This window comes from Dendrobates tinctorius, unplaced genomic scaffold (assembly GCF_039654945.1).
Source record: "Dendrobates tinctorius isolate UK_male_01 unplaced genomic scaffold, ASM3965494v1 ptg000062l, whole genome shotgun sequence".
Lineage (NCBI taxonomy): Eukaryota > Metazoa > Chordata > Amphibia > Anura > Dendrobatidae > Dendrobates > Dendrobates tinctorius.
In genome coordinates this window covers 139,570-164,650 of record NW_027361730.1, presented here as the reverse complement: position 1 = coordinate 164,650, position 25,081 = coordinate 139,570, and the positions used below count along the sequence as shown (strand labels likewise).

Sequence of the window (25,081 nt, the reverse complement as noted above, 5' to 3'; positions counted from 1 at the left end):
AAGTTGAATCACTTCACCTCAGGCGGCATAGAGTCCCTGAAGACAAGTGTAAAGACCAATGTTTCAAATATATTCCTATTTAAAAACGTGTATGTATTTTACATGTGCATCAGGTTAGGCTAGTAAAGAGTAAACCAGATTTATTTGTACTGATATTACTACGGGGGAAGGGGGGGGGATTTTGCAGTTCACCTCAGGCAGCAGAGAGGCAAGGGTCACCCCTGTTTGGAATAATATAGAGTCATTATTCTTTGGCAAATCATGTTATTGATGTGAAATCAAAGTCTTACAAAGCCAGGGATGGCATTCAAAATATATTATATAAAAAAGAAAAATCCTCCAAGGGGAAAAAAATAAGCTTTAATAATTTTGCAACTATTTACAATATGTATCAAGCAAAACAAGTTCAGGATTATTTTATTATTGAACACAACTCTTTACTACATGTGAATACAGCAGTCTGTCCCATTCCATTCCCATAATTTGCACACTGCAGTGTATGGTAGATTTAATCTCATTTTACACCTCACACTTAAAAGATACTATTGAAAAAGCACAGCTGCCAACCTAGACTCTGGTATTGCCAAAAGGTGCAATGAACCGTGAACATATGTAAATCTTACTATAAAAAAAAAAAATCTCTTGTTGGGAAACTGAAGTGCAATACCAGGTAATAAGCATGAGACTTCTTATCTTACGTACCTACAACACCTATACCTCCACATTGTAGAAGTGACCATCGAGTGTGTTCTCAGCCAATAGCAGCAACATTTTCAAGAGTGTGTGCCATCATATCCATAAAAAAAATTAAAGATAGAGTATAAAATGTGTAATTAAGCTGATTTTGCCTAGGGTCGTCAAAGAACCACACAGTAACCAGGATTGCTTGCCGTTTGGTGTCTGCTTCATACCAAGACTGAGCTTTGCAAGCTGCACTCATGTTGAAGTACAAAACCAAACTCAGTTTTTTTCATAAACGTTCCTGCCTGGTCCACATCTTCATATTCACAATTAGTCAGCCAGCCTCAGATTGCAGGAATTTTCTTAATAATCAAGTCTTTCAAAAGGGATCAATTAGCAACCAGCAGGAGATGGTGCAAAGAAATACATTGCCAGTAGTATTAAATAAACCATTACCAGGACAGTTCCTGTGGAGGAAAAAGCAGCTCATGTTACATCAACATTGTAAGTCTTTCCTTAGATACAACCTGTACAGCAAGTTCAGTTGCAGATGTGTTCATGCAAAAGTCAATAATTCCATGGCCCATGCAATTCTAAGTTTACACCCAGGGTGCACACACTTTTATGGTCTGAGGGCCACATTATCATGTTGAATCACTCCTGTTTGAAGTTTGGCAAGCCTGAACCCATTAAACTTTTCCTTACTCATAGGGTGAAGCCACTGGGTCTTAATGATGCCATTTGTCCCATTTATTTGAATATTAGGGTTCTGATCGGTATATCCAGTGAATAAGTCTCTTCTATATTAGAGGAAGTGATCCAATTAGTGTATATGACTGGATCACCTATGTATGTGAATATAGGTATACATTTGGGAAGTTAAGATGTCCAGATGAATCAGGGACAAAGGACTATGGTCCAATGAATGTTTAGAACAATTGGACAATTTTGTCCATCACTTGTAGAATTCTATTTAACTGTATTTTCAGTTCTTTGACAGTGGTATAACAACGGGTACTATAAACTATTTGATGCTCTGTGGTCTTATATATGCTGTAATGTTCTTTTTTTTAGTGGCGTGTGTTCAGAAAGTGCACGGTGCATATGTACTGTGAAATATTGGTTGCATTAGTAGGTATGACCGAATCTTCCATGATTTTTCTGTCCGCCTCTTGGCTGGACATTTCATGAGCAAAGGACTTGTGCCCCATACTTACAATATTTGATACATTTCTCTATTTCGATTGTCTCTCTAGTTCTTTTCCAACCATTTAATAATGGGTACTTTAAATGATTAATATGCTCTGTGGCCTTACTTCGATGCTGTAATGCTCCTCTATTGGGTAACATAGATCTGTTTAGAAACTGCATGGTGCATGCCTACCGCAAGATCACTGCTTTTCATTAGGTGTTGTGGCCGGATCCTCAATAACGTCAGAACTGTGGACCAGGCTGTGTGACGTGATTGGTGGAACCTATTGCGTCTATCTGGGTGTGACATCACTGATGGGGAGTGGCTACATTTTTAAATGTCCAGCATGTCGTTGGCACCATTCATTTAACTATACAGCTTTTTGACAGGACGCACATGTAGCGTCCTGTATTAGTAAATGTTACTCACCGAACAGTCACTTCATAGAGGTTAGCAATCATAGCTAGGTAGGTGGGGCAGGATTGCACATCCAGATCAATATCTCTATAATGACCAGAGAGGATAGTGGGTCTAAACTATGAATAGCTTCTGAGGAAGACTTTCAATGGGAGTTAGGTGTCACAGTGTGAGATATTCTTGTCCTGATAAACTCATATTATAAGTGGTTACTAACGAATGGCCTTGAGGCAGTCTGTCAGGGAATGAGTGCAGTACTAATACAAAGATTAGGGGTATGTGCAATCATAATGCTTTAAACCTGTGCAATAAACTAAGTGAACATATAGGAATGAGTCTTTGAGCAGTTATGGGTCCTATGTGGGCTATCTAGCGGGGTCTCTGAAAAGCTACATTTAGTTTAGGATACATTGTCTGCATAATCCCCGATAGCTGCTAGAATACAAAATAATGACCAGTCCATTAGGAGAATATATAACTGTATATACTGTATTTTCAGATGCAATTCCTCCTTGTATACTGTCCACATCTGCCTGACCACCACTAGAGAGAACTATTATTGTTATTTATTTATATAGCACTAGAGTTGAGCGACTTTGGTCGGATCGGGTTTCACAAAACAAAATTTGTTTCAGATGAAACTGGTCCGACTAGGGCAAAAAAAAAAAAGTCGGAGTTTCGTCCGAAACCCGACCCCAATGCAAGTCGATGGGAAATAAAAGTCAGCATTGAGCAGATGACATTCATCCACTCAATGCTGACTTATTCCCCATTGACTTGCATTGGGGTCGGGTTTCGGACGAAACTCCGACTTTTTTTTTTGCCCTAGTTGGACCAGTTTCATCTGAAACAAGTTTTGTTTCATGAAACCCGATCAGACCAAAGTCGCTCAACTCTATATAGCACCATTGTTTCCATGGTGCTGTACATGAGAAGGGGTTACATGCAAATTACAGATATCACTTACAGTAAACAAACTAACAATGACAGACTGATACAGAGGGGAGAGGACCCTGCCCTTTCGGGCTTACATGCTACAGGATGGTAGCGAAGGAGACAGTAGGTTGGTGGGTTGCAGCAGTTCCGGTGTTGGTTGAGGTGATATCTCTGGTAGTGGTGAGAGAGGAGGAGGTAGCGGGGTCATTGCAGGCTGTAGGCTTTCTTGAAGAGGTGGGTTTTCAGGTTCCGTCTGAAGCATCCAAATGTGGTTGATAGTTAGACTTGTTGGGGCAAAGAATCCCAGAGGACAGGGGCAATTTGGGAGAAGTCTTGGAGGTGGCTGGATGAGGAGCAAGTAAGTGTGGAGGAGAGAAGGAGGTCTTGGGAGGACCGGAGATTACGTGAGGGAAGGTATCGGGAGATTAGTTCAGAGACATGTTAGGCTAGTTTCACATTAGCGTTTACGGCCGCAGCGTCGGGCTGCGCACGGCCGCCGCTAAGCCCCGCCCCCTGCCGCGCCTCCGCCGGTAGCTCTGCCTATGGGCGCATGATGCTGCATGCGTCCTGCGTCCCCCATCTTTATCACTGGGGACGCAGGCCGTGCGCAGTATGCGTTTGGCGGCGCATGCGTCCTTTTGACGGTGCTCCGACCAGCGCCAAACGCAACCTGTTGCAATTTGGTTGCGCTCGGCGCACCGTCAAAAGGACGCATGCGCCGCCAAACGCATACTGCGCACGGCCTGCGTCCCCAGTGATAAAGATAGGGGACGCAGGACGCATGCAGCGTCATGCGCCCGTAGGCGGAGCTACCGGCAGAGGCGCGGCAGGGGTCGGGGCTTAGCGGCGGCCGTAAACGCTAATGTGAAATTAGCCTTCTAGATGGCCTTGTAGGTCAGTATTAGTAATTTGATCTGAATACACTGAGGGAATGGGAGCCAGTGAAGAGATTTGCAGAGGGGAGAAGTGGAGGAGTAGCAAGGAGAGAGATGAGTTAGTCGGGCAGCAGAGTTAAGAATGGACTGGAGAGGTGCGAGGGTGTTAGCAGGGAGACCACAGAAAAGGATGTTGCAGTAGTCGAGGCAGTAGTCGAGGCAGGAGATGATGAGGGCAAGCACAAGCATTTTAGTAGGTTGAGAGTTGAGGAAAGGACGGATTCTGAAAATACGCGTATTTTTGAGCTGGAGGCGACAGGAGGTAGAAAGAGCTTGGATGTGCGGTTTGAAGGACAGGGCAGAGTCAAAGGTTACTCCGAGGCAGCGGACTTCTGGTACTGCGGAAAGCGTGATGTCATTAATTGTTATAGCTAGGTTAAGGAAGATCTGTGAGATGGAGGAAAGATGATGAGTTCAGATTTGTTCACATTGAGCTTGAGGAAGAGAGAGGAGAAGGAGGATATGGCTGATAGATCTACCTCTCTGACCCAGACGTCACCTCTCTGCTGTCCAGAATCCCAGAGTGTCTGAGTGTAATCAGCATAAAGGTGGTACTGGAATCCGGGGGACTTTGAGTTGCCCCAGACCAAGTGTATAGATTAAGAGTAGGGGTCCTAAAACAGAGCCTTGGGGGGACTCCAACAGAGGTGGGATGAGGAGGTGGTGTGGGAGTGGGAGACGCTGAATGTGCGGTTGGAAAGGAATGAAGAGATCCAGGATAGGGCGAGGTCTTTGATGCCGAAGCAGGAGAGGATCTGTAGTAGGAGGCAGTGGTCAACTGTGTCGAATGCACAGTACAGGTCTAGAAGCAGGAGTATAGAAGCAGGAGTATAGAGTATTCTCCATTTGATTTGGCTGTAAGTAGGTCGATAATAATTTTGGTCAGGGCTGGCTCAGTGGAGTGATGGGGGCGGAAATCAGATTGTAGATTGTCAGAGCAAGTCATATGATAGGTGGGAGGAAAGTTCAGCATAGACGTGCTTCTCCCAGAGTTTGGAAGCGAATGGGAGCAACGATATTGGGCAATAGCTGGACATAGCGGTTGGGTCAAGGGTTGGCTTTTTAAAGGATAGGCGTGATTGTGGCATGTTTGAAAGCAGAAGGGAAGGTACCGGACGTTAGCGATAGGTTGAAGGGGTGGGTTAGGGATGGGATAAGTGTGGTGGTGAGGTTGGGGAGGAGGTGGGATGGAATGGGGTCAAGTGCACAAGTTGTGAGGTGCGATTTGGATAAGAGACAATTAAGCTCCCCTTCAGTGATGTTGGAGAGTGAGATTATAGGGTCTGGGCATTGGTCTGGTATACAAAGTGGTTGAACAATGAAGACTTGCCTTGTTTGGTCAATCTTATTTTTGAAGTGTGTGGCAAAGTCCTCGGCAGAGATGAGGGAGGTTGGAGGTGGCAGTGGTGGGTGGAGGAGGGAGTTAAGAGTTTTGAATAACTGTTTGGGGTTGTAAGATAGGGAAGATACGAGGGTTGTGAAGTAGGCCTGTTTAGCAGAGGTGAGGGCAGATTTGAAAGCGAGTGTTGCCTGTTTGAATGCGGTGAAGTTGTCTTGTGAATTTGTTTTCTTCCAGTGCCGCTCTGCAATCCTGGACACTTGCCAGAGCTTTTTAGTGGTGTTATTGTGCCAGGGTTGTCTGTTGATACGTCACATTCTGCCATGAATGAGAGGGGCAACCGCGTCAATAGCTGATGCGAGAGTGGCATTGTAGAAAGCAGTGGCACTTTCGTGGAGTGAGGATATGAATGCCAGTGGTAGAATAGAGTCAGAGCGTGTGGGTGTCTAGGTGTGCAAGGTTTCTGCGGGGGTGCACGTGTTGCTGTATATGGGTGACAGGTGAGGAGGACAGGGATGAGAAAGTGAGTAGATGGTGGTCAGGGAGAGGGGAGGTGGTGAAGTTAGAAAGAGAGCAGAGGCGGGTGAAGACCAGGTCTAATGTGTGTCCGTCTGTATGGGTGGCTGAGGAGGACCACTGAGTAAGTCCAAGGGATGAAGTAAGGGACAGGAGTTTGGAGGCTGCTGACTGAAGGGTATCAGTGGAGATGTTGAAGTCACCCATGATGACAGTGGGGATGTCAGTTGAAAGAAAATGAAGAAGCCAGGTAGAGAATTGGTCAATGAAGGCAGTGGTCGGGCCTGGAGGTCGGTATATGACGGCCACTTGGAGGTTGGAGGGAGAGTAGATGCGGACAGAGTGGACTTCAAAAGAGGGGGGAGGATAAGGGAGGGAAGAGGTGGGATTGGGTTAAAAGTGCATTGGAAGAAAGGAGAAGACCCACTCCTCCACCATGTCTATAGCCAGGGCGTGGAGTGTGGGTGAAGTGGAGGCCGCCGTAACACAGCACAGCAGGGGAGGCGGTGTCAGCCAGGTTTCTGTGAGGCCGAGGAAGGCAAGATTGTGAGAGAGAAAGAGGTCATGAATCACATGGAGCTTATTGCAGATAAGAGAGGGAGGGAGCAGGGGGTTGGGTGTCAATGGCACAGGTTTTAAGTTGAAAAGATTGCGGTAGTTCTTATTACATAGGGAGCGAGCGGTAGGAAGGGGTATTAATGGGGGGTATGAGCTGTGGGGGTCCAGGATTGGGATATATGTCGCCAGCAGTGAGGAGAAGCAGAGAAAGGGAGAGCAGATGGGAAAAGGAGCGTGGGCAGCTTTGTTTTATGTTTCCTTCGGACAGGTTTGAGGTTGAGGAGCAGTTCAGCAGAGGTGGTCAGGTGGGGAGGAAGGAGGGAAGGGGAGATGATTATTTGGTTAGAGAGTGCTGTTTGGGGATAGCAAGGAGAGTGAGGATTAAAGGAGCAAACACTGAGGCCATATGTAAACATGGTGAAGGAGTAGGAGGGTTAATAGAAAAGCTAGATCCAAGTAACAAGTGCTTACTCAGCAGACATACCCAGAAGAGACAGGTGTATAGTGAGGGGTCCTGACTAGAGTTGAGAGACTTTAGTCGGATCGAGTTTCATGAAACAAAATTTGTTTCAGATGAAACTCGTCCGACTAGGGCAAAAAAAGTCGGAGTTTTGTCCGAAACCCGACCCTAATGCAAGTCAATGGGAAATAAGTCGGCACTGAGCGGACAAAACTCGACTTTTTTTTGCCCTAGTCGGACGAGTTTCATCTGAAACAAATTTTGTTTCATGAAACCCGATCCGACCAAAGTCGCTCAACTCTAGTCCTGACTCCTGCCATGACTAACTGCCTTAGTAATAACTGCATCTTCACGATACTTTTGCTGCAGTGATACTTATGCTGCAGTGATACTTATGCTGCAGGGAGACACGTGCCTAACCCCACACACGTGGCCCCCCTGTGTATTATACAACTAATACACTTATAGGCCAGAGTCAGGTGTTTGAGGCTAATTTTTGACTACTTCGGATAACATAATACATGATTATTATTTTTTTTAATACTATTGTTTAGTCTCATTTGACTATAGATTAACAATAAATTAGGTCACCTGACGAGCTGCCTTTGGCGAGCACGACGAAACGCATGGAGTTAGGAGACTTATAGAGTCAGTGTGTTATCGTCACCTCACCCTATATGCTGAGACGTGGGGTTTAGGTTTTCCTAGCAGTCACTTTCTGGTTAACCATCAGGGGGGTTAATTATGTTTATAGTGTCTGATTTAGGATTTCAATAAAGTTTAGTTTTAATCCTTTTGTCAGCGCGTTGTCAAATTGAAGGATATTTTGATATATATTTTCAGTGAATTTTACTCTTGGCGAACAAGCATATAAAAATCTTTTCCAAGTATCATGCAGAAACCACCGTGGTTACTTACCGGTAGCCGGTTTTTCCGGAACCCATGACAGCACCACCTGAGAGAGGGACAGGAACCTACTGAGACATAAGGGGCGGCACCTCTCCCCCGCTTCAGTTGGGTTACAGAGCACTGAGAGGACTTCCCGGTTAGTTACATGTTTAATCCAACACCACAACACTCAAAAAACACCCTACTAATTGTGCACACCCATATGGTGAAAAGGGGGGGAATATACGGGTGCTGTCATGGGTTCTGGAAAAACCGGCTACCGGTAAGTAACCATGGTGGTTTTCCCTTCACCCATGACAGCACCACCTGAGAGATTTTTGGAGATTCGAAACACCTTAGGGAGGGACCACCTCTTGCAGCACCCTTCTACCGAAGGTTAAGTCAGCAGAGGAGGATAGATTCAACCTATAGTGCTTAAAGAAGGTTGAAGGTGAGGCCCAGGTAGCGGCCTTACAAATCTGTTCAATCGATACCTCTGCTTTTTCGGCCCAGGTGGTCGCCACGGCTCTGGTGGAATGAGCCTTGATGCCGTCAGGAATCGGGATACCACTAGCTGTGTAAGCTACACTAATGGCCTCCCTATTCCATCTAGCAATAGTCCCTTTTGAAACCCCATAGCTTTTCCTGGCACCCTGAAAAGCTACGAATAGGGACTGGGACCTCCTCCACTGGCTAGTCATAGATATGTATTCTACGAGAGCTCTAACATCCAGATTATGGAACTTTTCCTCCCCCAGATTTTTTGGGTTCTCGCAGAAAGATGTAAGGACAATTTCCTGGCCCCGATGGAAATCTGATGCTACTTTGGGCAGATAAGCGGGGTCTGTTCTTAACACTACCCTATCCTGAAAGACTTGCGTATAAGGTGGACTTACTGAGAGAGCCTGTAAATCGCTTATCCTGCGGGCTGACGTGAGGGCCACTAACAGGATTGTTTTTAGGGTCAGAAACTTTAGGGGTAGCTCATGTAATGGCTCATATGGATCTTTTGTAAGGGCTTCTAGCACTAGGTTTAAATCCCAGGGGGCTATCCGGGGTATTGGGATAGGCCTAGCTCTATGGCAGGATTTAATAAATCTGGCTACCCATCTTTTGATGCCAATTTGCAGTTGTAGAGCGCCCCTAGTGCAGACACCTGAACTTTAAGTGTGTTCACTGCTAACCCCATCTGCAACCCCGATTGTAAGAACTCCAGGATGGCATTAATCGGGGGATCTTTTCCTAACGGCCTACCTAAGAACTGCAGGAACTTATTCCATGTTCTGCCGTAGATGTTAGTCGTCACTGGTTTCCTACTCTTTAGCAGGGTGGCCACCAACCCGGGGGAGAACCCTCTATCCGTTAAAAGCGACCTTTCAAATTCCACGCCGTCAGATGGAATCCTTTGACCCGAGCGTGGAATATTGGACCTTGAGCTAGTAGGTCCGGGATTTCTGGCAGAACCCATGGATCGGAGAGGGACATCCTTCGTAGCAGAGCAAACCAGGGCCTTTTTGGCCAAAATGGAGCTATTAGAATCACCCTGGCTTGATCGTTTCTGATTTTTCTGACAACTGTTGGGATCAGAGCCACTGGGGGGGGGAAACGTATAAGCTAGCCTGAAGTTCCACTGGATGTGCAACAAGTCCACTGCCCATGGTTTTTCTCTCGGGTTTAGAGAGCAGAACCTGTTTGCCTGTTGTGTTTGTTGGCAAAGAGGTCTATCACCGGTTTCCCCCAAAGCGGAGTTATTTTTTGAAAAATGGACCGGTTTAGCGCCCATTCCCCCTGCTTCAGGGTATTGCGACTCGAAGTCTGCCTCTATGTTTTCTGCCCCTTTTATATGTAAGGCTGTCAAGGAGTGTAGGTATTCTTCTGCTCTGCCAGGAATGTCTGTCACCGCTTCCATTAAGGAGTGTGATCTTGTCCCTCCTTGGTGGTTGATGTATGCCACTACTACCTTGTTGTCTGACATGATGCGTACATTTCGACCCTGGAGTAGCAGAATGAAGTGACTTAGGGCCTTGCTCACTGCCCACAGTTCTCTCAGGTTGGAGGATGCTTCCTCTCGACGCGTCCAGGAACCCTGACCTATGATGCCCCTTAGGTGTGCCCCCCCCACCCCGAGGAGCTTGCATCTGTTAAGATTATATCTGATGTCTGTCTGTCTGTCCCACGGTATTCCAAAGGTCAGATTTCTCTTGTCCAGCCACCAATTGAGAGAGTCTCTGGTTTTTAAGGAAAGCTCCAGCTTTCCTTCTAAACGCCCTCTTAGCGATCTTTGTGCTGTTAGTATCTCCCACTGGAGTTGCTGGGTGTGAAACTGAGCCCACCTGACCGCCGGAATACAGGATGTTAGGGTACCTAGCAGGGACATTGCTCTTCTTAAAGTTATACGTGGTTGGCTTTGGCCCGTCAAGGCCAGATTTTGCACCTTTTCTATTTTGGACTCTGGGAGCAGACACTCTTGCCTTTCTGAGTCTAGTACAAATCCTAGGAAGGTCTTTTTTTAGGGGTTGCAATTTTGATTTTTTGAAATTGACTATCCACCCTAATTCCTGCAAGGTGTTGATCACCCAGGTCAACTGCGCTGTACAGTGGTCCTCTGAGCTGCCTACTATGAGAAAATCGTCCAGGTATGGTATTATGACAGTGTCGTGAATCCGGAGAAAGGCAGTCACTTCCGCTATGACCTTGGTGAAAACTCTCGGGGCTATAGATATGCCAAACGGAAGAGCCCTGAACTGAAAGTGTCTTAGTGTGCCCTTGAATATAAAGTGCTACCCTCAAGTATTTCTGGTAATATGGGTGGATAGGGATGTGATAATACGCATCCTTTAAATCGACTAAGGCCATGAAGCAATCTTGGTGTAGCAGCTTCACCACCGTAGTTACTGATTCCATCTTGAAGGTCGAGTTCCTTATCCATAGATTGAGCTGTTTGAGATTTATGATTGTCCTGAATGTTTGATCGGGTTTTTTTATGAGAAAAAGGGGTGAATAGAACCCTTTCCCTTCCTGTAGGCGTGGTACCTCGGAGAGTACCCGCTTGTCTATCAGGCTCAGGATCTCTGTTTCTAAGGCCACCTGCTCTTCGGTCACCTTTCTGATGGGTGTGATGACGACCACGGATTTTGGCTGACGAATGAAGGGAATTTTCAGGCCTTCTGTTAGGATGGTTAGGATCCAGGCATTGGAGGAGATCTTCTCCCAGGTTTGGAAAAAGCGTGCCAATCTCCCCCCCACTGGAATACTGGAGTCACTGTGGCGACTTCTTTGAGGTGGAGGTGCCTCTACCAAACATAAATCCAGATTCTTTTTTTCTTTTATCCTCCCATCTTCTCCTGTCAGCGGGAGGGCGCCGCCTATTGAATCTCCCCCTCCAAAAGGGCTGTCTCCTCTGATCCATAGGGAATCTGGGGAAGCCTTTTTTTTTTTTTTTATCGCCTGCTTTCTCCAGTATATCGTCTAAGTTCTTGCCGAACAAGAATCCACCGTCGCAGGGGAGAGAACATAATTTGGCCTTGGACTGAAGGTCACCCGGACAGCCCTTAAGCCATAACGCGCGCCTAGCAGCATTTGATAGTGACGCTGCCCTGGCTGTCATCTGCATAGAGTCCGCCGAGGTATCGGCCAAAAAAGCTGCTGCCCCGTGCAAGAGATACATCTCCGATAAGATTTTCTCTTGGGACCCTTGAAGCCAGCTTTTCTTCTAACTGCTGCAGCCAGAACATGAGGGAGCGTGCCGTGCAAGTGCCCGCTATCGCCAGTTTTAGTCCTCCTGCTGTCGCCTCCCATGCGTGCCTCAAATATGAGTCCGCCTTCTTGTCTAGCGGGTCTCTAAGAACCCCTGCGTCTTCCAGGGGCAGGGCCGACCTTTTGGAGGACCTGGACACTGCTGCATCTATTTTGGGGATTTTGTCCCATATCTCTGCATCCTTATGCTCGAAGGGATATCGTCTCTTAGAAGTGGATGGAAGGGCCCCCGATTTTTCGGGCTTTTTCCACTCTCTCAATAAGTGCCTGGATTTTCTCGTTTACTGGAAAGGTTCGTTTTTTCCTCTCCTGAAGCCCCCCAAACATAACATCCTCTAGGGTTTTAGCCGCCTTTTCTTCCTGTAGGCCCATTGTAGCTCTAATGGCCTTTAGGAGGGAGTCTGTGTCTTCTACAGGGAAACATGGTTTACCCCCCATGTTGCTGTCTGAGGATGATTTTTCCGCCTGAGATGACATTGACGCGGAATCCGAGGGGGAACTAGGGGGATCCTTCCTGGTTTTTTTTCCCTTTTTTCAATAGGGACTTAATTGAGCCTTCCATTTCTGACCTTAGGGCAGATATCAGATTGGCTGCGAAACTAGGCGTTTCCTCCGCCATAGTCTGCTGAATGCACGCAGCACAGAGATCTTTTTGCCAATCTCTTGCTACGGGAGATCTACATATAGCACAATCCCTATTGTTCTTGTTGCTTCCCGCTTTTCAAGGCCTTTCCTACAGGGTGAAGCATACAACAGAAGCCCTATTAACATAATGCTAACATTCACGAAGATCACTCACCACCCGAAATCAAGGGTACCGGACTCTGAGGCTGCGTCGGGGCACGTGACCTGCGCTCTTTGGATCTTGAGTAGTCACCCGACCTGCGGCTGGGGCGACTGCTGCTGGAATGGCTTCCATGCTTTCTGCCAGAGGGCTGAGAAGGAGGCAGGGACGCTGAACGTTCCTGCTCTGACTCCATGTTGCACCGCCGTCTGCTGCCGCCTTCTCTTTCTAAACACCGCGCCTCCGCTCAGGTGAGCGTCTCTCCCCTCCCCCCTGCGACCGCCGGCCGACGTCGCACCCGGCGCCATTAAACAGTCGCCCTTCTCTGACATCAGCCGGCGCACCCAGCATGCAACGCGATGCTGACGTCAGCGGCCGGAAGAAGCATGCGTCTCTCCCCTGCTATGGGGATTGAGATGCGGCGTGCGCGAGGGGAGGGCGGCGCGGTGGGGGCTTCCCACAGACCCCGGGGATCCCACCGACGCCCGCACGAACCCGGAACCCCGGAGGGCCCGGGGACTGCGCGTCCAGCACCCAACGGCCGGCGCTGCAGGTGAGACACCTGTTCTTCCTGCGCTGGGACGGGGCTGGGTCCATCTTCTTTTCTTCGCCCATGACAGGTACCGCCAACAGTGGGGTTCCTTCCAGGACAGGAACCCAACTGAAGCGGGGGAGAGGTGCCGCCCCTTATGTCTCAGTAGGTTCCTGTCCTGGCGGGGCGGATCCCATCCCTCTCTCAGGTGGTGCTGTCATGGGTGAAGGGAAAAACACAATTTTTTCTCACTTGTCTTCAGTATGTAAACTGCTTTTACAGCACAAGCCAACCATCATTTACATTTTCCTATGTCAAAGAATTGCAATATATCGATAAAACTTGGTGTTATATTGTACGTATATATGGCATCAGATTTCTTTTGCGCATTCTTAGACCTTAATGGGTGACTCATCCAATTTACAGAAGAAACTAGTGCATTCTGCGCTTTTTGTTTTTCATGTGCAGTTCGGTCATTTGCACTGCCCCACTGAACAAATTTACGAGTGCTGTCCTAAATAAACATTATCCTCATTGCATGAATGGAGTGTCTTAGAAATCACAGGTCTCTTTTTTATTCTCTCCAATGTTGTAAAATGAATCCCAGAAATGTAAGTTAGAGTACGTTTTCCACAATAACCTTTTGATGTGGCAGATTTTCTGCCAATTTCTGCACCCATTAAGCATTGATTGCATTTAAAAAAAAAAAAAAAAAAAGCTGTAAGAGAAAACTCAACCACAACTCCTTGTGGGAACTTAACCTTACAGTTAAAACTGCTCCAACACTCCAAAATATAAAATATATAACGGTATTACCATCAGACTTTTCTATCACATGAAAGGAAAATGTAATTAATGATTGATCGTTGTCCAGAATGTGGAACCTGCACTTTTTTTTTTTTTTTTTTAAACTATGGGGCAATAAACTAACAGGCCGTTGCTAACAAAACCAACTACCTGACTGGTCTACTCTGCACCAGCTCCTGATGGTGATTCTGCTGCTCCACAGCAACAAAACAGTTCTTCCGGGCTGCTCGATCCAGATAGGCAGGCAATTTCCATCAGCAGAGCAGAATGAAAGTGAAGCTGCTGCTCTGTCAATGTGCCGTTAGAAGCGGGCGAACCGCCATCAAGAGCGGTCTGTGACTCCTCTGTCAGCAGAGATTGGCGCTGGGGACAACAGGCAGGTAGTTAGCAACTACCTGCCTGTTAGTCCTTGATAATCCACTTAATTATTATTATTACTATTTAAATGCTTGGTGTATCTGCAATGTCTTTTAGCTGCTGACATTCCCACTGACGTTTTCACTGCAAGAGATGCTTCACAAGGACACCGGCAGTGGTTTACTTGAAGTTTCTGGTTTTTCTCTCTCTCGCAGTTTGTTTTTTTGGGGCAGTACAAAAAAAAAAAAAAATTAGTGGGCAACTTCCAAGTAGAAGAATGCAGAAGTCACCAACTGTTTGACATCTTTGGGGTGTGTGCACATGCTGCGGATTCTGCTGCGGTGTACAGTACCATAATATCCTATGGATATTAAAAACCGCAGTGCAGACTGTGCGGTTTTTTCCATGTGGTTTTCCTGAGGTTTCCAAACCGCAGAAAGAATTGACATGTCAATCCTTTCTGCGGATTCTGCTGCGGTTTGCCAAATCCTCCATTGAGGAGATGAAAAGCCGCAGGGCAAAACTGCAGAGCAATCCGCAGGTAAAACCGCAGGTCTTTTGACCTGCAGATTTACCTGCGGATTTTACAAAATCCGTGCGGCCAAATCCGCAGCATGTCCATATACCCTTAGAAGCCTGAAGTCTGTGAAAGGGATGCTCCAAGAATGAGCTACATAACTAGGGCCATTTTATGACAAATGGCAGCCCATCCTAGTCACATGTCAGGAAGGGCTGAAGTGTCTCAACTCTTAGCATCCCTATGTCATAAGTACATCTACTGGAGAATGGCTGCGACAGAAGATCTACTCTATAGCTTCGCTTCGGCTGACTGATACCTATTCCATTAAGTGATAACCATGTACACCTGTAACTTGGCATGACTGATTTACCTTCATTATAAATTCAAATGTGAGACAGCCTACCAAGAAATCATGACGCCTACATAGATTGTCGCTTCCTTATCCACACAAAATAAGCTTATAAAAGACATCTCTACTTTATCAGTGCAACAACTTACATTTTTTTTCTCCCTCTTGCTTTACACTGCAGCTCCTTCCTGCTTTTCTCTTTTTTTCCCCCTTCTTGCTTTACACTGCAGCTCCTTCCTGCTTTTCTCTTTTTTTCCCCCTTCTTGCTTTACACTGCAGCTCTTTCCTGCTTTTTTTTTCTTCAAATTTTTTCATTGTCGTATATTTTTATTATATATAAGAAATACATAAAGTTGTTGCACTGATAAAGTAGAGATGTCTTTTACAAGCTTATTTTGTGTGGATAAGGAAGCGACAATCTATGTAGGCGTCATGATTTTTGGTAGGCTGTCTCACATTTTAACTTATAATGAAGGTAAATCAATCATGCCAAGTAACAGGTGTACATGGTTTTATATAATGGAATAGGTATACAAGGATGTTTTTATGTTTGTTCATATGCCTATGATTAAGAACTCTGAAACACATCAGGCGTTTAGGGGCTGTTTCCCCGCATGACGGTTTATTCTTGACATGACAATAAAATACTGAAGATTTTAATGAAGAGACGCGTGATGCTGGAACTTTTTTTCTTTCTTTGCTATTGCTAATGAGTGGTATCCAGCCACTTGTTCCTGGCACCTGTGTTCATCCGGATTCCAGTGAGGCACCATGAATCTCTTTCCCTGCTCCCTGTATGATGTGGAGACTCTGGTCTCTGTAGCCATGACATGCAATTCAAATAGTCAGCCAGTCCTAGTCATTTTATCATGGGGCCATTTTATCACATTGTTGAACTCGTTTGCAACAAGTTCAAAAAGATTTAAATATGATATCACACACTATGTTACAATTTATATTGCAGTACTCCTATCTAGAAGAATGTCCATCTCTATATAGAATGTAAGCCCGTAAGGACAGGGTCCTCTCTCCCCTCTATCAGTCTGTCATTGTTAGCTTGTCTACTGTAAGTGACCTCTGTAATTTGTATGTAACCCCTTCTCAGGTACAGCACCATGGAATCAATGGTGCTATATAAATAAATATATTAAAGGGTATACCCATTGTTAATAAAAACATTAAATCAAATTATTTCATAAGAAAAAAACAATCCATTGCCTTACCTTGAAAATAATCACACTTTCCATCCATAAAGATGTAGTTCATCAGGATCACACTGAACATACAGGCCCACAGGTGCAGATCACTAAACACCAAAGTGAATCCAGACGGCTGGAGTGAGAAGATTTTAAGTTTGGTCACAAAGCTGGAATGACAGACTTGTCTAAGCAGTAACACATTTTATGAATTTCTAAACCTATTTAGTAACTGGCCCGAGTACAGACTGCAAGACATGGGACTGGCCTTAGGTCTCCTAACCTGAACTCGCCAGCATCATAGGTACAAGAACCTGCCAAGTTCAGATCAGGAACCACACAGCCAGCCTGTGCATCATGGTTCAAGTACAGACCTCGAAACACTACTTGCAGAGCACTGTGAAAAATGACAGAAGGAGCAACAGGAAAATACAGGTACTTACATAGAAAACGGAAAACAGCACTAGAATAGGGATCTGTAGCATGCACACCTGCACTGCAATGCAGCTCCCAATCTCTATACTGAAAGTAAAAGCACAAAAAAGGCAAAGAACAAAATGTATTTGAAATTTCACATACCAAAAGGGTTCTGCATAGAATTAGGGATGATGTTGACAGCTGTATAACAGTGGAGCAGGCTCAGCTGCACATTTTAGTAGGTTCACAAATTTGTACAGTGGTAAAGCAAAAAGCTTCAAAATGTATTTCGAAATGTCAACAGATTTATGAATCTGTCAGCAGGTTTTTGTGATTTCATCAGAGAGCAGCATACTATAGAGCAAGAGAGCCAGATTCCAGTGAAGTATCACTTACTAGGCTGTGATGCAGTTTTAATATAAATGCGTGTTATATCAGCAGAAGATCCTCACTGCCTGACTAGCCCTCACGTGCACAGCTGATCTGTGTAAAGGCCCCGTCTCACATAGTGAGATCGCTAGTGAGATCGCTAATGTGTCACCGATTTTGTGACGCAACAGCAATCTCGCTACATGTGACATGCAGCAGTGACCGGCCCCCCCCGCTGGATCTCGCCGATTGTGCAGGAATGTCCTGGGCCATTTTTTCGTCGTCGGCGTTCCGCTGGCCAGCATGCATTGCTGTGTTAGATCACTGGATGGTTGCTGCGTCGCTGAGCAGATCTGCCTGTTTGGCAGCTTACTGGCGATCATTTAGGGACGCACCAGCGATCCCTACCAGGTCGTATCGTTGTCGGGATCGCTGGTGCGTCGCTAAGTGAAACGGGACCCTAACTCAGCCCGCACCTCTGGCTTGACTATTTACACAGGAAGCTGCTAATCAGGGATGTGGGCAGAGTTATTTATTATAGCACCATTTATTCCATGACGATTTACATGTGAAAAGGGGTATATATGAAGTACAATAATCTTAATCAATACAAGTCACTACTGGTACAGAAGGAGAGAGGATCCTGCCGATGAGGGCTCACAATCTACAAGTGTTATACACAAATTAGAATTTAGACCTCTGCTACATCTATTGTGTGAAAATTACACCCATGAGACCAACAATTGATACATCCCTCTGTAGCCGTATGTTATACTGCTCTTGGATTACATAACACAACCTGCTGACATATTCCCTTTAATATACACAAAGGCCCCAATTCATTGTATGCCAGTCTTGATGAAGGGTCTGCTGGAGTAAGATGTATAAAATCAAGCTTTACCAACCTTAGACTCAGGTTGTTTAGAAGAGCAAACTGGATTCCATTCACAATTTCTGGAAGTTCTGGGATCATTGCTAAGACAGTGACTCCAATAAAATACTGAAAAAAAAAATTGCCATGTATTTACACCATACACAAAAAATAGATCACCGCAATTATTTTGTTTTTCTTTTAAGACAAAAAAAAAAAAAAAAAAAAGTTTACACATTCCAGTAAAATCAACAATTTAGTGGTTGCGTCATCATTATTTCCACAACTATAGAGTACATGATGATCCAAAGCGGGGGCGGGGCCTAGCTCTTAATGTGAGAAGCCGGGTGGCTGTGCTTCTCTGCCACCATTAGCCTCAATTATCCTGCACAGAGCCCGAACCAGCTAATTCCTTTACCAGGATCAGATGTCTGAAGGTCCCAGGAGTCAGGGGCGAGCTTCTGCCAGACTCAGAGAGACAGACATGGGCCGCAAAAGGCAGAAAGATGCCGGAGCCTGCAGCAGTGCCTCAGTCCAAGATTGTGCTGAGAGAGAGGAGGAGGCAGGAAGAAGAAACACAGCCTATGCACAGAGGCTGGAAGTCTCAGCCCGGCTGAACAGGTATGTGAGGGGCATAGAGACAGATGGAGGGAGTGAGAAGCACAGATGAGGAGGAAGACATGAGGAGATGCCTGTGCTGAATGCAGAGCTGGAGCAGGAGGAAGAGGGGGATGGTGACACTGCAGTTAGCTGAAAGTGCAGATGTAGCAGAGCCCACCCTGCGGGATGTATTCCAAGCTGTCTTATACTGCAAGACTGCCTTAACTGCTCTAACAAAGCAGGTGAATTGCCTGAAAGAAGAAATGGGAGGCATAAAAACATCTATGCAGAAAGTTACAGCCAGATTAACTGAGGTGGAGGACAGAGTTGGTGTAACAGAAGATCACTTAACCTCAGTGCAAAGTCCCCTCTCCCTCAGGGTAGCGGTCATATACCGGCCCCCAGGCTCACCCACCCTCTTCCTTGACCACTTTTCAGCCTGGCTGCCACACTTCATGTCCTCAGAACTACCAACCCTCATCCTGGGAGACTTCAACATCCCCATTAACAGCCCTAATTCCACATCTGCATCCCAGCTTCTATCACTAACCACCTCTCTAGGCCTCTCACAGCTTTCAACCTCTGAGACACTTAAGGACGGTAACACCCTTGATCTGGTCTTCTGCCGGCTCTGTTCAATCTCCCACCTAAACAACTCACCGCTTCCACTCTCTGACCACAACATTCTCTCCTTCACGCTCACAAATCCTCGCCCACCCCAGCTCATTCCTACCTACCACACAGTCAGAAATCTACAAGCTATTAACCCTCAGACACTTTCAGATTCCCTACACTCATCTCTGTCCCCAATCTCCTCTCTTTCCTGTCCTAATCTGGCTGTTCATCACTACAATGACACTCTTAGAAGCACCCTTGACCAAGTAGCTCCCCTCACCCTCAGAACCTCCAAACACAGAGTAAAAGAGCCCTGGCTCACATCGCAAACTCAACTTCTCCAGCGATGCTCCAGGAGTGCTGAACGCCTATGGAGAAAAACCCGCACACCAGAAGACTTCATCCACTTCAAATTTATGTTAAGAACCTATAACGCTGCCCTTCACCTTGCCAAACAGACCTACTTCACCACCCTGATCTCCTCACTAGCCAACAAGCCCAAGAAACTTTTTGACACTTTTCACTCCCTCCTCAGGCCAAAAGCACAAGCCCCTATCACAGACATTTGTGCTGATGACCTGGCCTCCCACTTTACAGAAAAATAGATAATATCCGTCAAGAAATCTGCTCCCAACCACCAAGTGCTGTGACTCCCATCCCTTCCTACATCTCCCCTGGCTCACTCTCCACATTTGATCCCATAACAGAAGAAGTCTCCAGACTCCTCTCTTCTTCTCGTCCGACTACATGCACTACCGACCCCATTCCCTCACATCTCCTCCAGTCTCTCTCTCCAGTCGTCACAACCCACCTAACTACAATCTTTAATCTCTCCCTCTCCTCGGGCATTTTCCCATCCTCCTTCAAACACGCCATCGTTACTCCACTACTAAAGAAACCTGCTCTCGACCCATCCTGCACAAACAACTACAGACCAGTCTCCAATCTCCCCTTCATCTCTAAACTTTTGGAACGCCTAGTTTACTCCCGCCTTAACCGTTACCTCTCCATTCACTCCCTTCTAGACCCTCCACAGTCCGGCTTCCGCCCCCTACATTCGACTGAAACTGCACTCAAAGTGACCAATGACCTTCTGACAGCAAAACGTAACGGTGACCACTCTCTGCTCATTCTTCTTGACCGATCTGCAGCTTTCGATACTGTTGACCACCATCTCCTACTCTCTAGGCTCCAGTCACTAGGCATTAAGGACACTGCACTCTCCTGGTTCTCTTCCTATCTCTCTGACCGCTCCTTCAGTGTTTTGTTCTCTGGCTCCACGTCATCTCCTCTTCCTCTTGCTGTCGGGGTACCTCAGGGCTCAGTCCTTGGCCCCCTTCTTTTCTCTCTCTACACGGCCCCAATTGGACAGACCATCAGCAGATTTGGCTTTCAGTACCATCTTTATGCAGATGACACACAACTATACACGTCTTCCCCCGACCTTACCCCCGCTGTACTACAGAACGCCAGTGACTGTCTGTCCGCAGTCTCCAATATCATGTCCGCTCTCTATCTGAAACTCAACCTCTCCAAAACTGAACTTCTTCTGCTCCCGCCATCTACTAACCTCCCTAAATCTGACATTTCCTTCTCCGTGGGTGGTACCACAATAACACCCCGGCAGCAGGTGCGCTGTCTGGGTGTTATGTTTGACACCAATCTCTCCTTTACATCCCATATACAATCCCTTGCCCGCTCTTGCCGCTTACACCTAAAGAACATCTCTAGAATCCGCCCTTTTCTCACTATGGAAACAACAAAAACCCTCATTGTTGCATTGATCCACTCTCGCCTGGATTACTGCAACGCTCTATTAATTGGCCTCCCCGTCACTCGACTATCCCCTCTCCAGTCCATACTCAATGCAGCAGCCAGGATCGTCCATCTGGGTAATCGGTACTCGGACGCGTCCGCTCTTCGCCAGTCCTTACATTGGCTGCCCATTCATTATAGGATCCAATTCAAAGTACTTGTTCTCACCCACAAAGCTCTCCACAGTGCGGCATTCTCTCATTTCTGTCTATCGGCCTAGCCGATCGCTGCGCTCTGCAAACGACTTTCGACTAACCTCTGCACTAATCCGTACCTCCCACTCCCGACTCCAAGACTTCTCCCGTGCTGCTCCTATCCTCTGGAATGCTCTACCCCAAGAAATCAGGACTATCCACAATTTGCATAGTTTTAGGCGCTCCCTCAAAACACACCTGTTCAGAGCGGCCTATCACATTCACTAATCAAAGTCATTCTCTGTGTAAGTGTGCGTGCGTACCCATTCACTATCTCCATCCATCCTTCACTCCTGCAAGATGGCTGGACCTTCATTGTAAATACACCATTGTAAATACACACCTGTACTCTGTATCTCCCTCACCTCATTGTAGATTGTACACTCTCACGAGCAGGGTCGTCTTATTTTGCTTTAATTATTGTATTGTTAGCGTTGTTACTTATGACTTGTGTTTTGAAACTGTTAAACTGTAAAGCGCTCTGGAATATGTTGGCGCTATATAAATAAAGATTATTATTAAAGATTATTATTATTAAAAGACACAACAACAGCACACTCAGAGGATCACGGTAGTAGCCAATAAAAATGATGACCTGGAAAACCGGTCATGTAGGAACCATTTGGGCATTGTGGGCATCCCTGAGAGAGCTGAGGGTGCTGACCCCACAGCCTTTATTGAAACCTGGCTGCTGGACAAGTTTGGTGCTGATAACTTGTCGAGAGTGTTTGCGGTGGAGCGTGCCCATCGCGTACCCATGAGACCCCCAGTGCCGGGAGATGGACCTCGCATGATGCTAGCGAGAATCCTGAATTGCAGAGACAGGGACACTATCTTACGAAAGGCTGGAAAGTTGACAGATCTTAACCTGGAGGGCAAACGAATCGAAATATACCCGGATTACTCAGCAGAGGTGCAAAAGTTGCGACTGCGGTATGGCGAAGTGAAGAAACAGCTCCGCTCTTTGCATTTGAAATACTCTACAATTTATCCTGCTAAATTAAGAGTGGAAGCTTTTGGAAAGGTCATTTTTTTCCCATCACCGGTTGAGGCTGCTTCGTGGTTGGAGCGCAACTGGAGCAAATTGAGAGAAGATAATGGCAATAAGACCACATGACCCTGCTAGACTGATCACTGGACAGGGTTGCGGCGCTGCTTTACTCTGCGAAACAGGAGCGCAGAGGAGGGGGGAGAACTCCCCACTGGGATCTACGTATTATGGTTAATTGTTTGACTAATGGTTCGAGACTATGCATACTGTTGACAATATGGCAGAGAGGCTACCAATGATGGAGGAGGACACGACGCATGTTGAAGTGCGGAATACTGAGAAGTTGCTCAGGTTCTTTGAGCTCCCACTCTCACGTTGAGCAGAGAGTGACAACTGCAAAAGGGGAAGGGTGGGGGGAGGGGAAGCAGAGAGGGATGGGGGGAGGTGGGTGGGGCGGATTTGTAGGGAGATGGGGGTTTTCATGCTGTTTGACCGGGTATGATTGGGACCACAATGTAATGATGTTACTTGATGATGATGGATTGTTCTTTCTAATGCACAATGAGTAACCGTACTGTTCGGATGTTAAGTTGGAATATACGTGGTATATCTGATAAGGTTAAGAGGGCGGCTGTTCTGAATCATATCAAATCCTGTGAACCTATGATCGCGTGCTTGCAGGAGACACATCTCGCTAGAGACACTATGCGCTGGTTGTCAATAGCCTGGATGCTAAAGACATATTCTACTTATTCCTCGTACTCCAGGGGGGTGTCAGTCCTAATACACAAAAACACACATTATGAAGAGCTGGATTATGAAGAGCTGGAAGTGCATGTAGACAGTGAAGGGCAGTATGTATGGATTGCTTGCAGATTGTTCGGACACAATGATTTGAGTGGCTTTATATATCCCTCCACCTTACTCTAAAAAGAAACTACAAGCAGTACTGGAACTGACGGGCAGATGGGGGGAGACTCCGTTGTTGATTATGGGAGATGTTAACACTATGAATGATTATTGGGATAAAGGAAGACCGGCAGGTACGGAAGCTGGACAGGACAGGATGACTGCCTTTGGCAAGTATGTAGGGGAACTTGGGCTGGTAGATCTGTGGAGAGTACGAAATGAGGGTAAGAGGACTTTTTCATGTCATTCGGCAACACATGGAACACTGTCGAGGATAGACCTGGCTTTGGGGGATACCACTATGGACGGGATGGTGGGGGAGGTGGAATACCTACAGAGGACTCTCTCGGATCATGGTCCTATGGTGGTCACGCTTCTGGTGAGATCTGCTCAGGGTCAGAGGGGAGGTTGGCGTCTTCACCCGACGTGGCTTAAAGTGGTGGACATGGGTGGCATAACCAAAGAGCTAGAGCACTCCTTCCAAATGAACGAAGGGAGTACTGAGGCCACAACGGTATGGGATGCCATGAAGGCGTTTACGAGGGGACTTTTTATAAGTGAGATTGCGAGGTGTAAGACCAAAACTAAATTGGCAGATCAACAAATAAAGGATGACCTGACAAGAGCGGAGGCAGACATGATTTTGGCGCCAACAAGTGAAGCTCACAATAGACTAAAATTGGCTCAGGAGGCAGTTGATAAACTGCACATGATGCAAGCTGAGAGGAAAAGGGCATTTCAGCAAGCCCAATTCTTTGAAGAAGGAGAGAGAGTAGGTCACTTGTTGGCGGTGATATCTGCGGCACAAAGGGAGTCTTCCAGGGTGTATAAACAGAGATCAAACAGGGGCGACTGACAGACACAAAGGACATACTGGAGGTCTTCAAGGCATATTACATGGCACTGTACACTTCGAGAGCACGGGACACAGAGGGGGATGTGGAGAAATTTTTGGAAGGCATTTCACTACCTAAATTGTCTGAGGAAGATAGGTTGAGGTTGGAAGAACCTGTGAGTGTGGAGGAGGTGGAATGTGCAATACTGTCTGTGCCCAATAACAAATCACCGGGAGCTGATGGTCTACCTGGGGAGGTGTACAGGGAGTTAGTGGAACTGCTGGCTCCGAAATTGAAATCTGTGTTTGATGAGGCTTTAGTGACGGGGGCACTGCCGAGATCAATGGAGGAAGCGGTGATAGTAGTTCTGCCGAAGGAGGGAAAAGATCCCATGGATGCGGAGTCGTACAGGCCCATTTCGTTGTTAACGGATGTCAAAATACTCGCTAAGATCCTGGCCACCCGGCTCACCGGGGTTGCGCATACCATTATAAACGAGGACCAGTCGGGCTTTACGCCTAACCGCTCCACGGCTGTTAACTTAAGAAGATTATTTCTTAATATGCAACTGCCTGCTGATAATGGTGGCAGGAGAATAGTGATGTCATTGGACGCTAGGAAAGCATTTGATAGCGTGGAATGGCAATACTTATGGAAAATCATGGAACTGATGGGATTCGGCCCCGCGTTTATGGCCTGGGTGAAGTTATTGTACTCATCCCCAAAGGCGGTAGTTAAGGTGAATGGATAACAGTCCGGGATGTTTGACTTGCATAGGGGCACAAGGCAGGGGTGTCCGCTGTCCCCGCTATTGTTCGCGGTGGCAGTGGAGCCCCTGGCAGCCAAGATCAGAGCTGAGAGGAGTGGTCGGATTTAAATTTGGGAAGCTGGAAGAAAAAATATCATTGTATGCCGACGACATCCTGTTGTTTTTGGAAAGTGCAGGAGAGACACTGGGGTGCGCGATGGATGTAATTAAACAATTTGGGAGCATTTCGGGACTGGAGATAAATTGGCACAAGTCTTATGTCATGGCTGTGGATAGAGCAATAGAAGCGGAGGAGATAGATGAGAGGGGGAAACAACTCCAGCTAGTTTCACAGTTTAGATACCTAGGGATATGGGTAGCTCTTCCACTGTCCCGATTCACGGGTCTGAATTTGGTTCCTCTGCTAGAGAAATTTAAAGGGAAAATAGGTGCATGGTGCAAATTGGCTTAACGGTAACGGGTAGAACTAACC

At 46.5% G+C, this 25,081-nt stretch overlaps 1 protein-coding gene across 1 annotated transcript in view; it reads right to left on the bottom strand.

Moving 5' to 3' along the window:
• Nucleotides 1-340: 340 nt before the first annotated feature.
• The window catches only part of LOC141092872 (uncharacterized), a 135,491-nt gene continuing 110,750 nt past the window's right edge, over nucleotides 341-25,081 (bottom strand). Inside the window, exons 16-19 of the mRNA XM_073579181.1 lie at nucleotides 17,915-18,009; nucleotides 16,667-16,745; nucleotides 16,251-16,359; nucleotides 341-1,148 (exon numbers count right to left, since the gene is read on the bottom strand). Of these exons, the coding sequence (XP_073435282.1) occupies nucleotides 1,075-1,148; nucleotides 16,251-16,359; nucleotides 16,667-16,745; nucleotides 17,915-18,009 (357 nt within the window). The 3' untranslated portion in view covers nucleotides 341-1,074. The remainder of the gene's footprint in view (nucleotides 1,149-16,250; nucleotides 16,360-16,666; nucleotides 16,746-17,914; nucleotides 18,010-25,081) is intronic.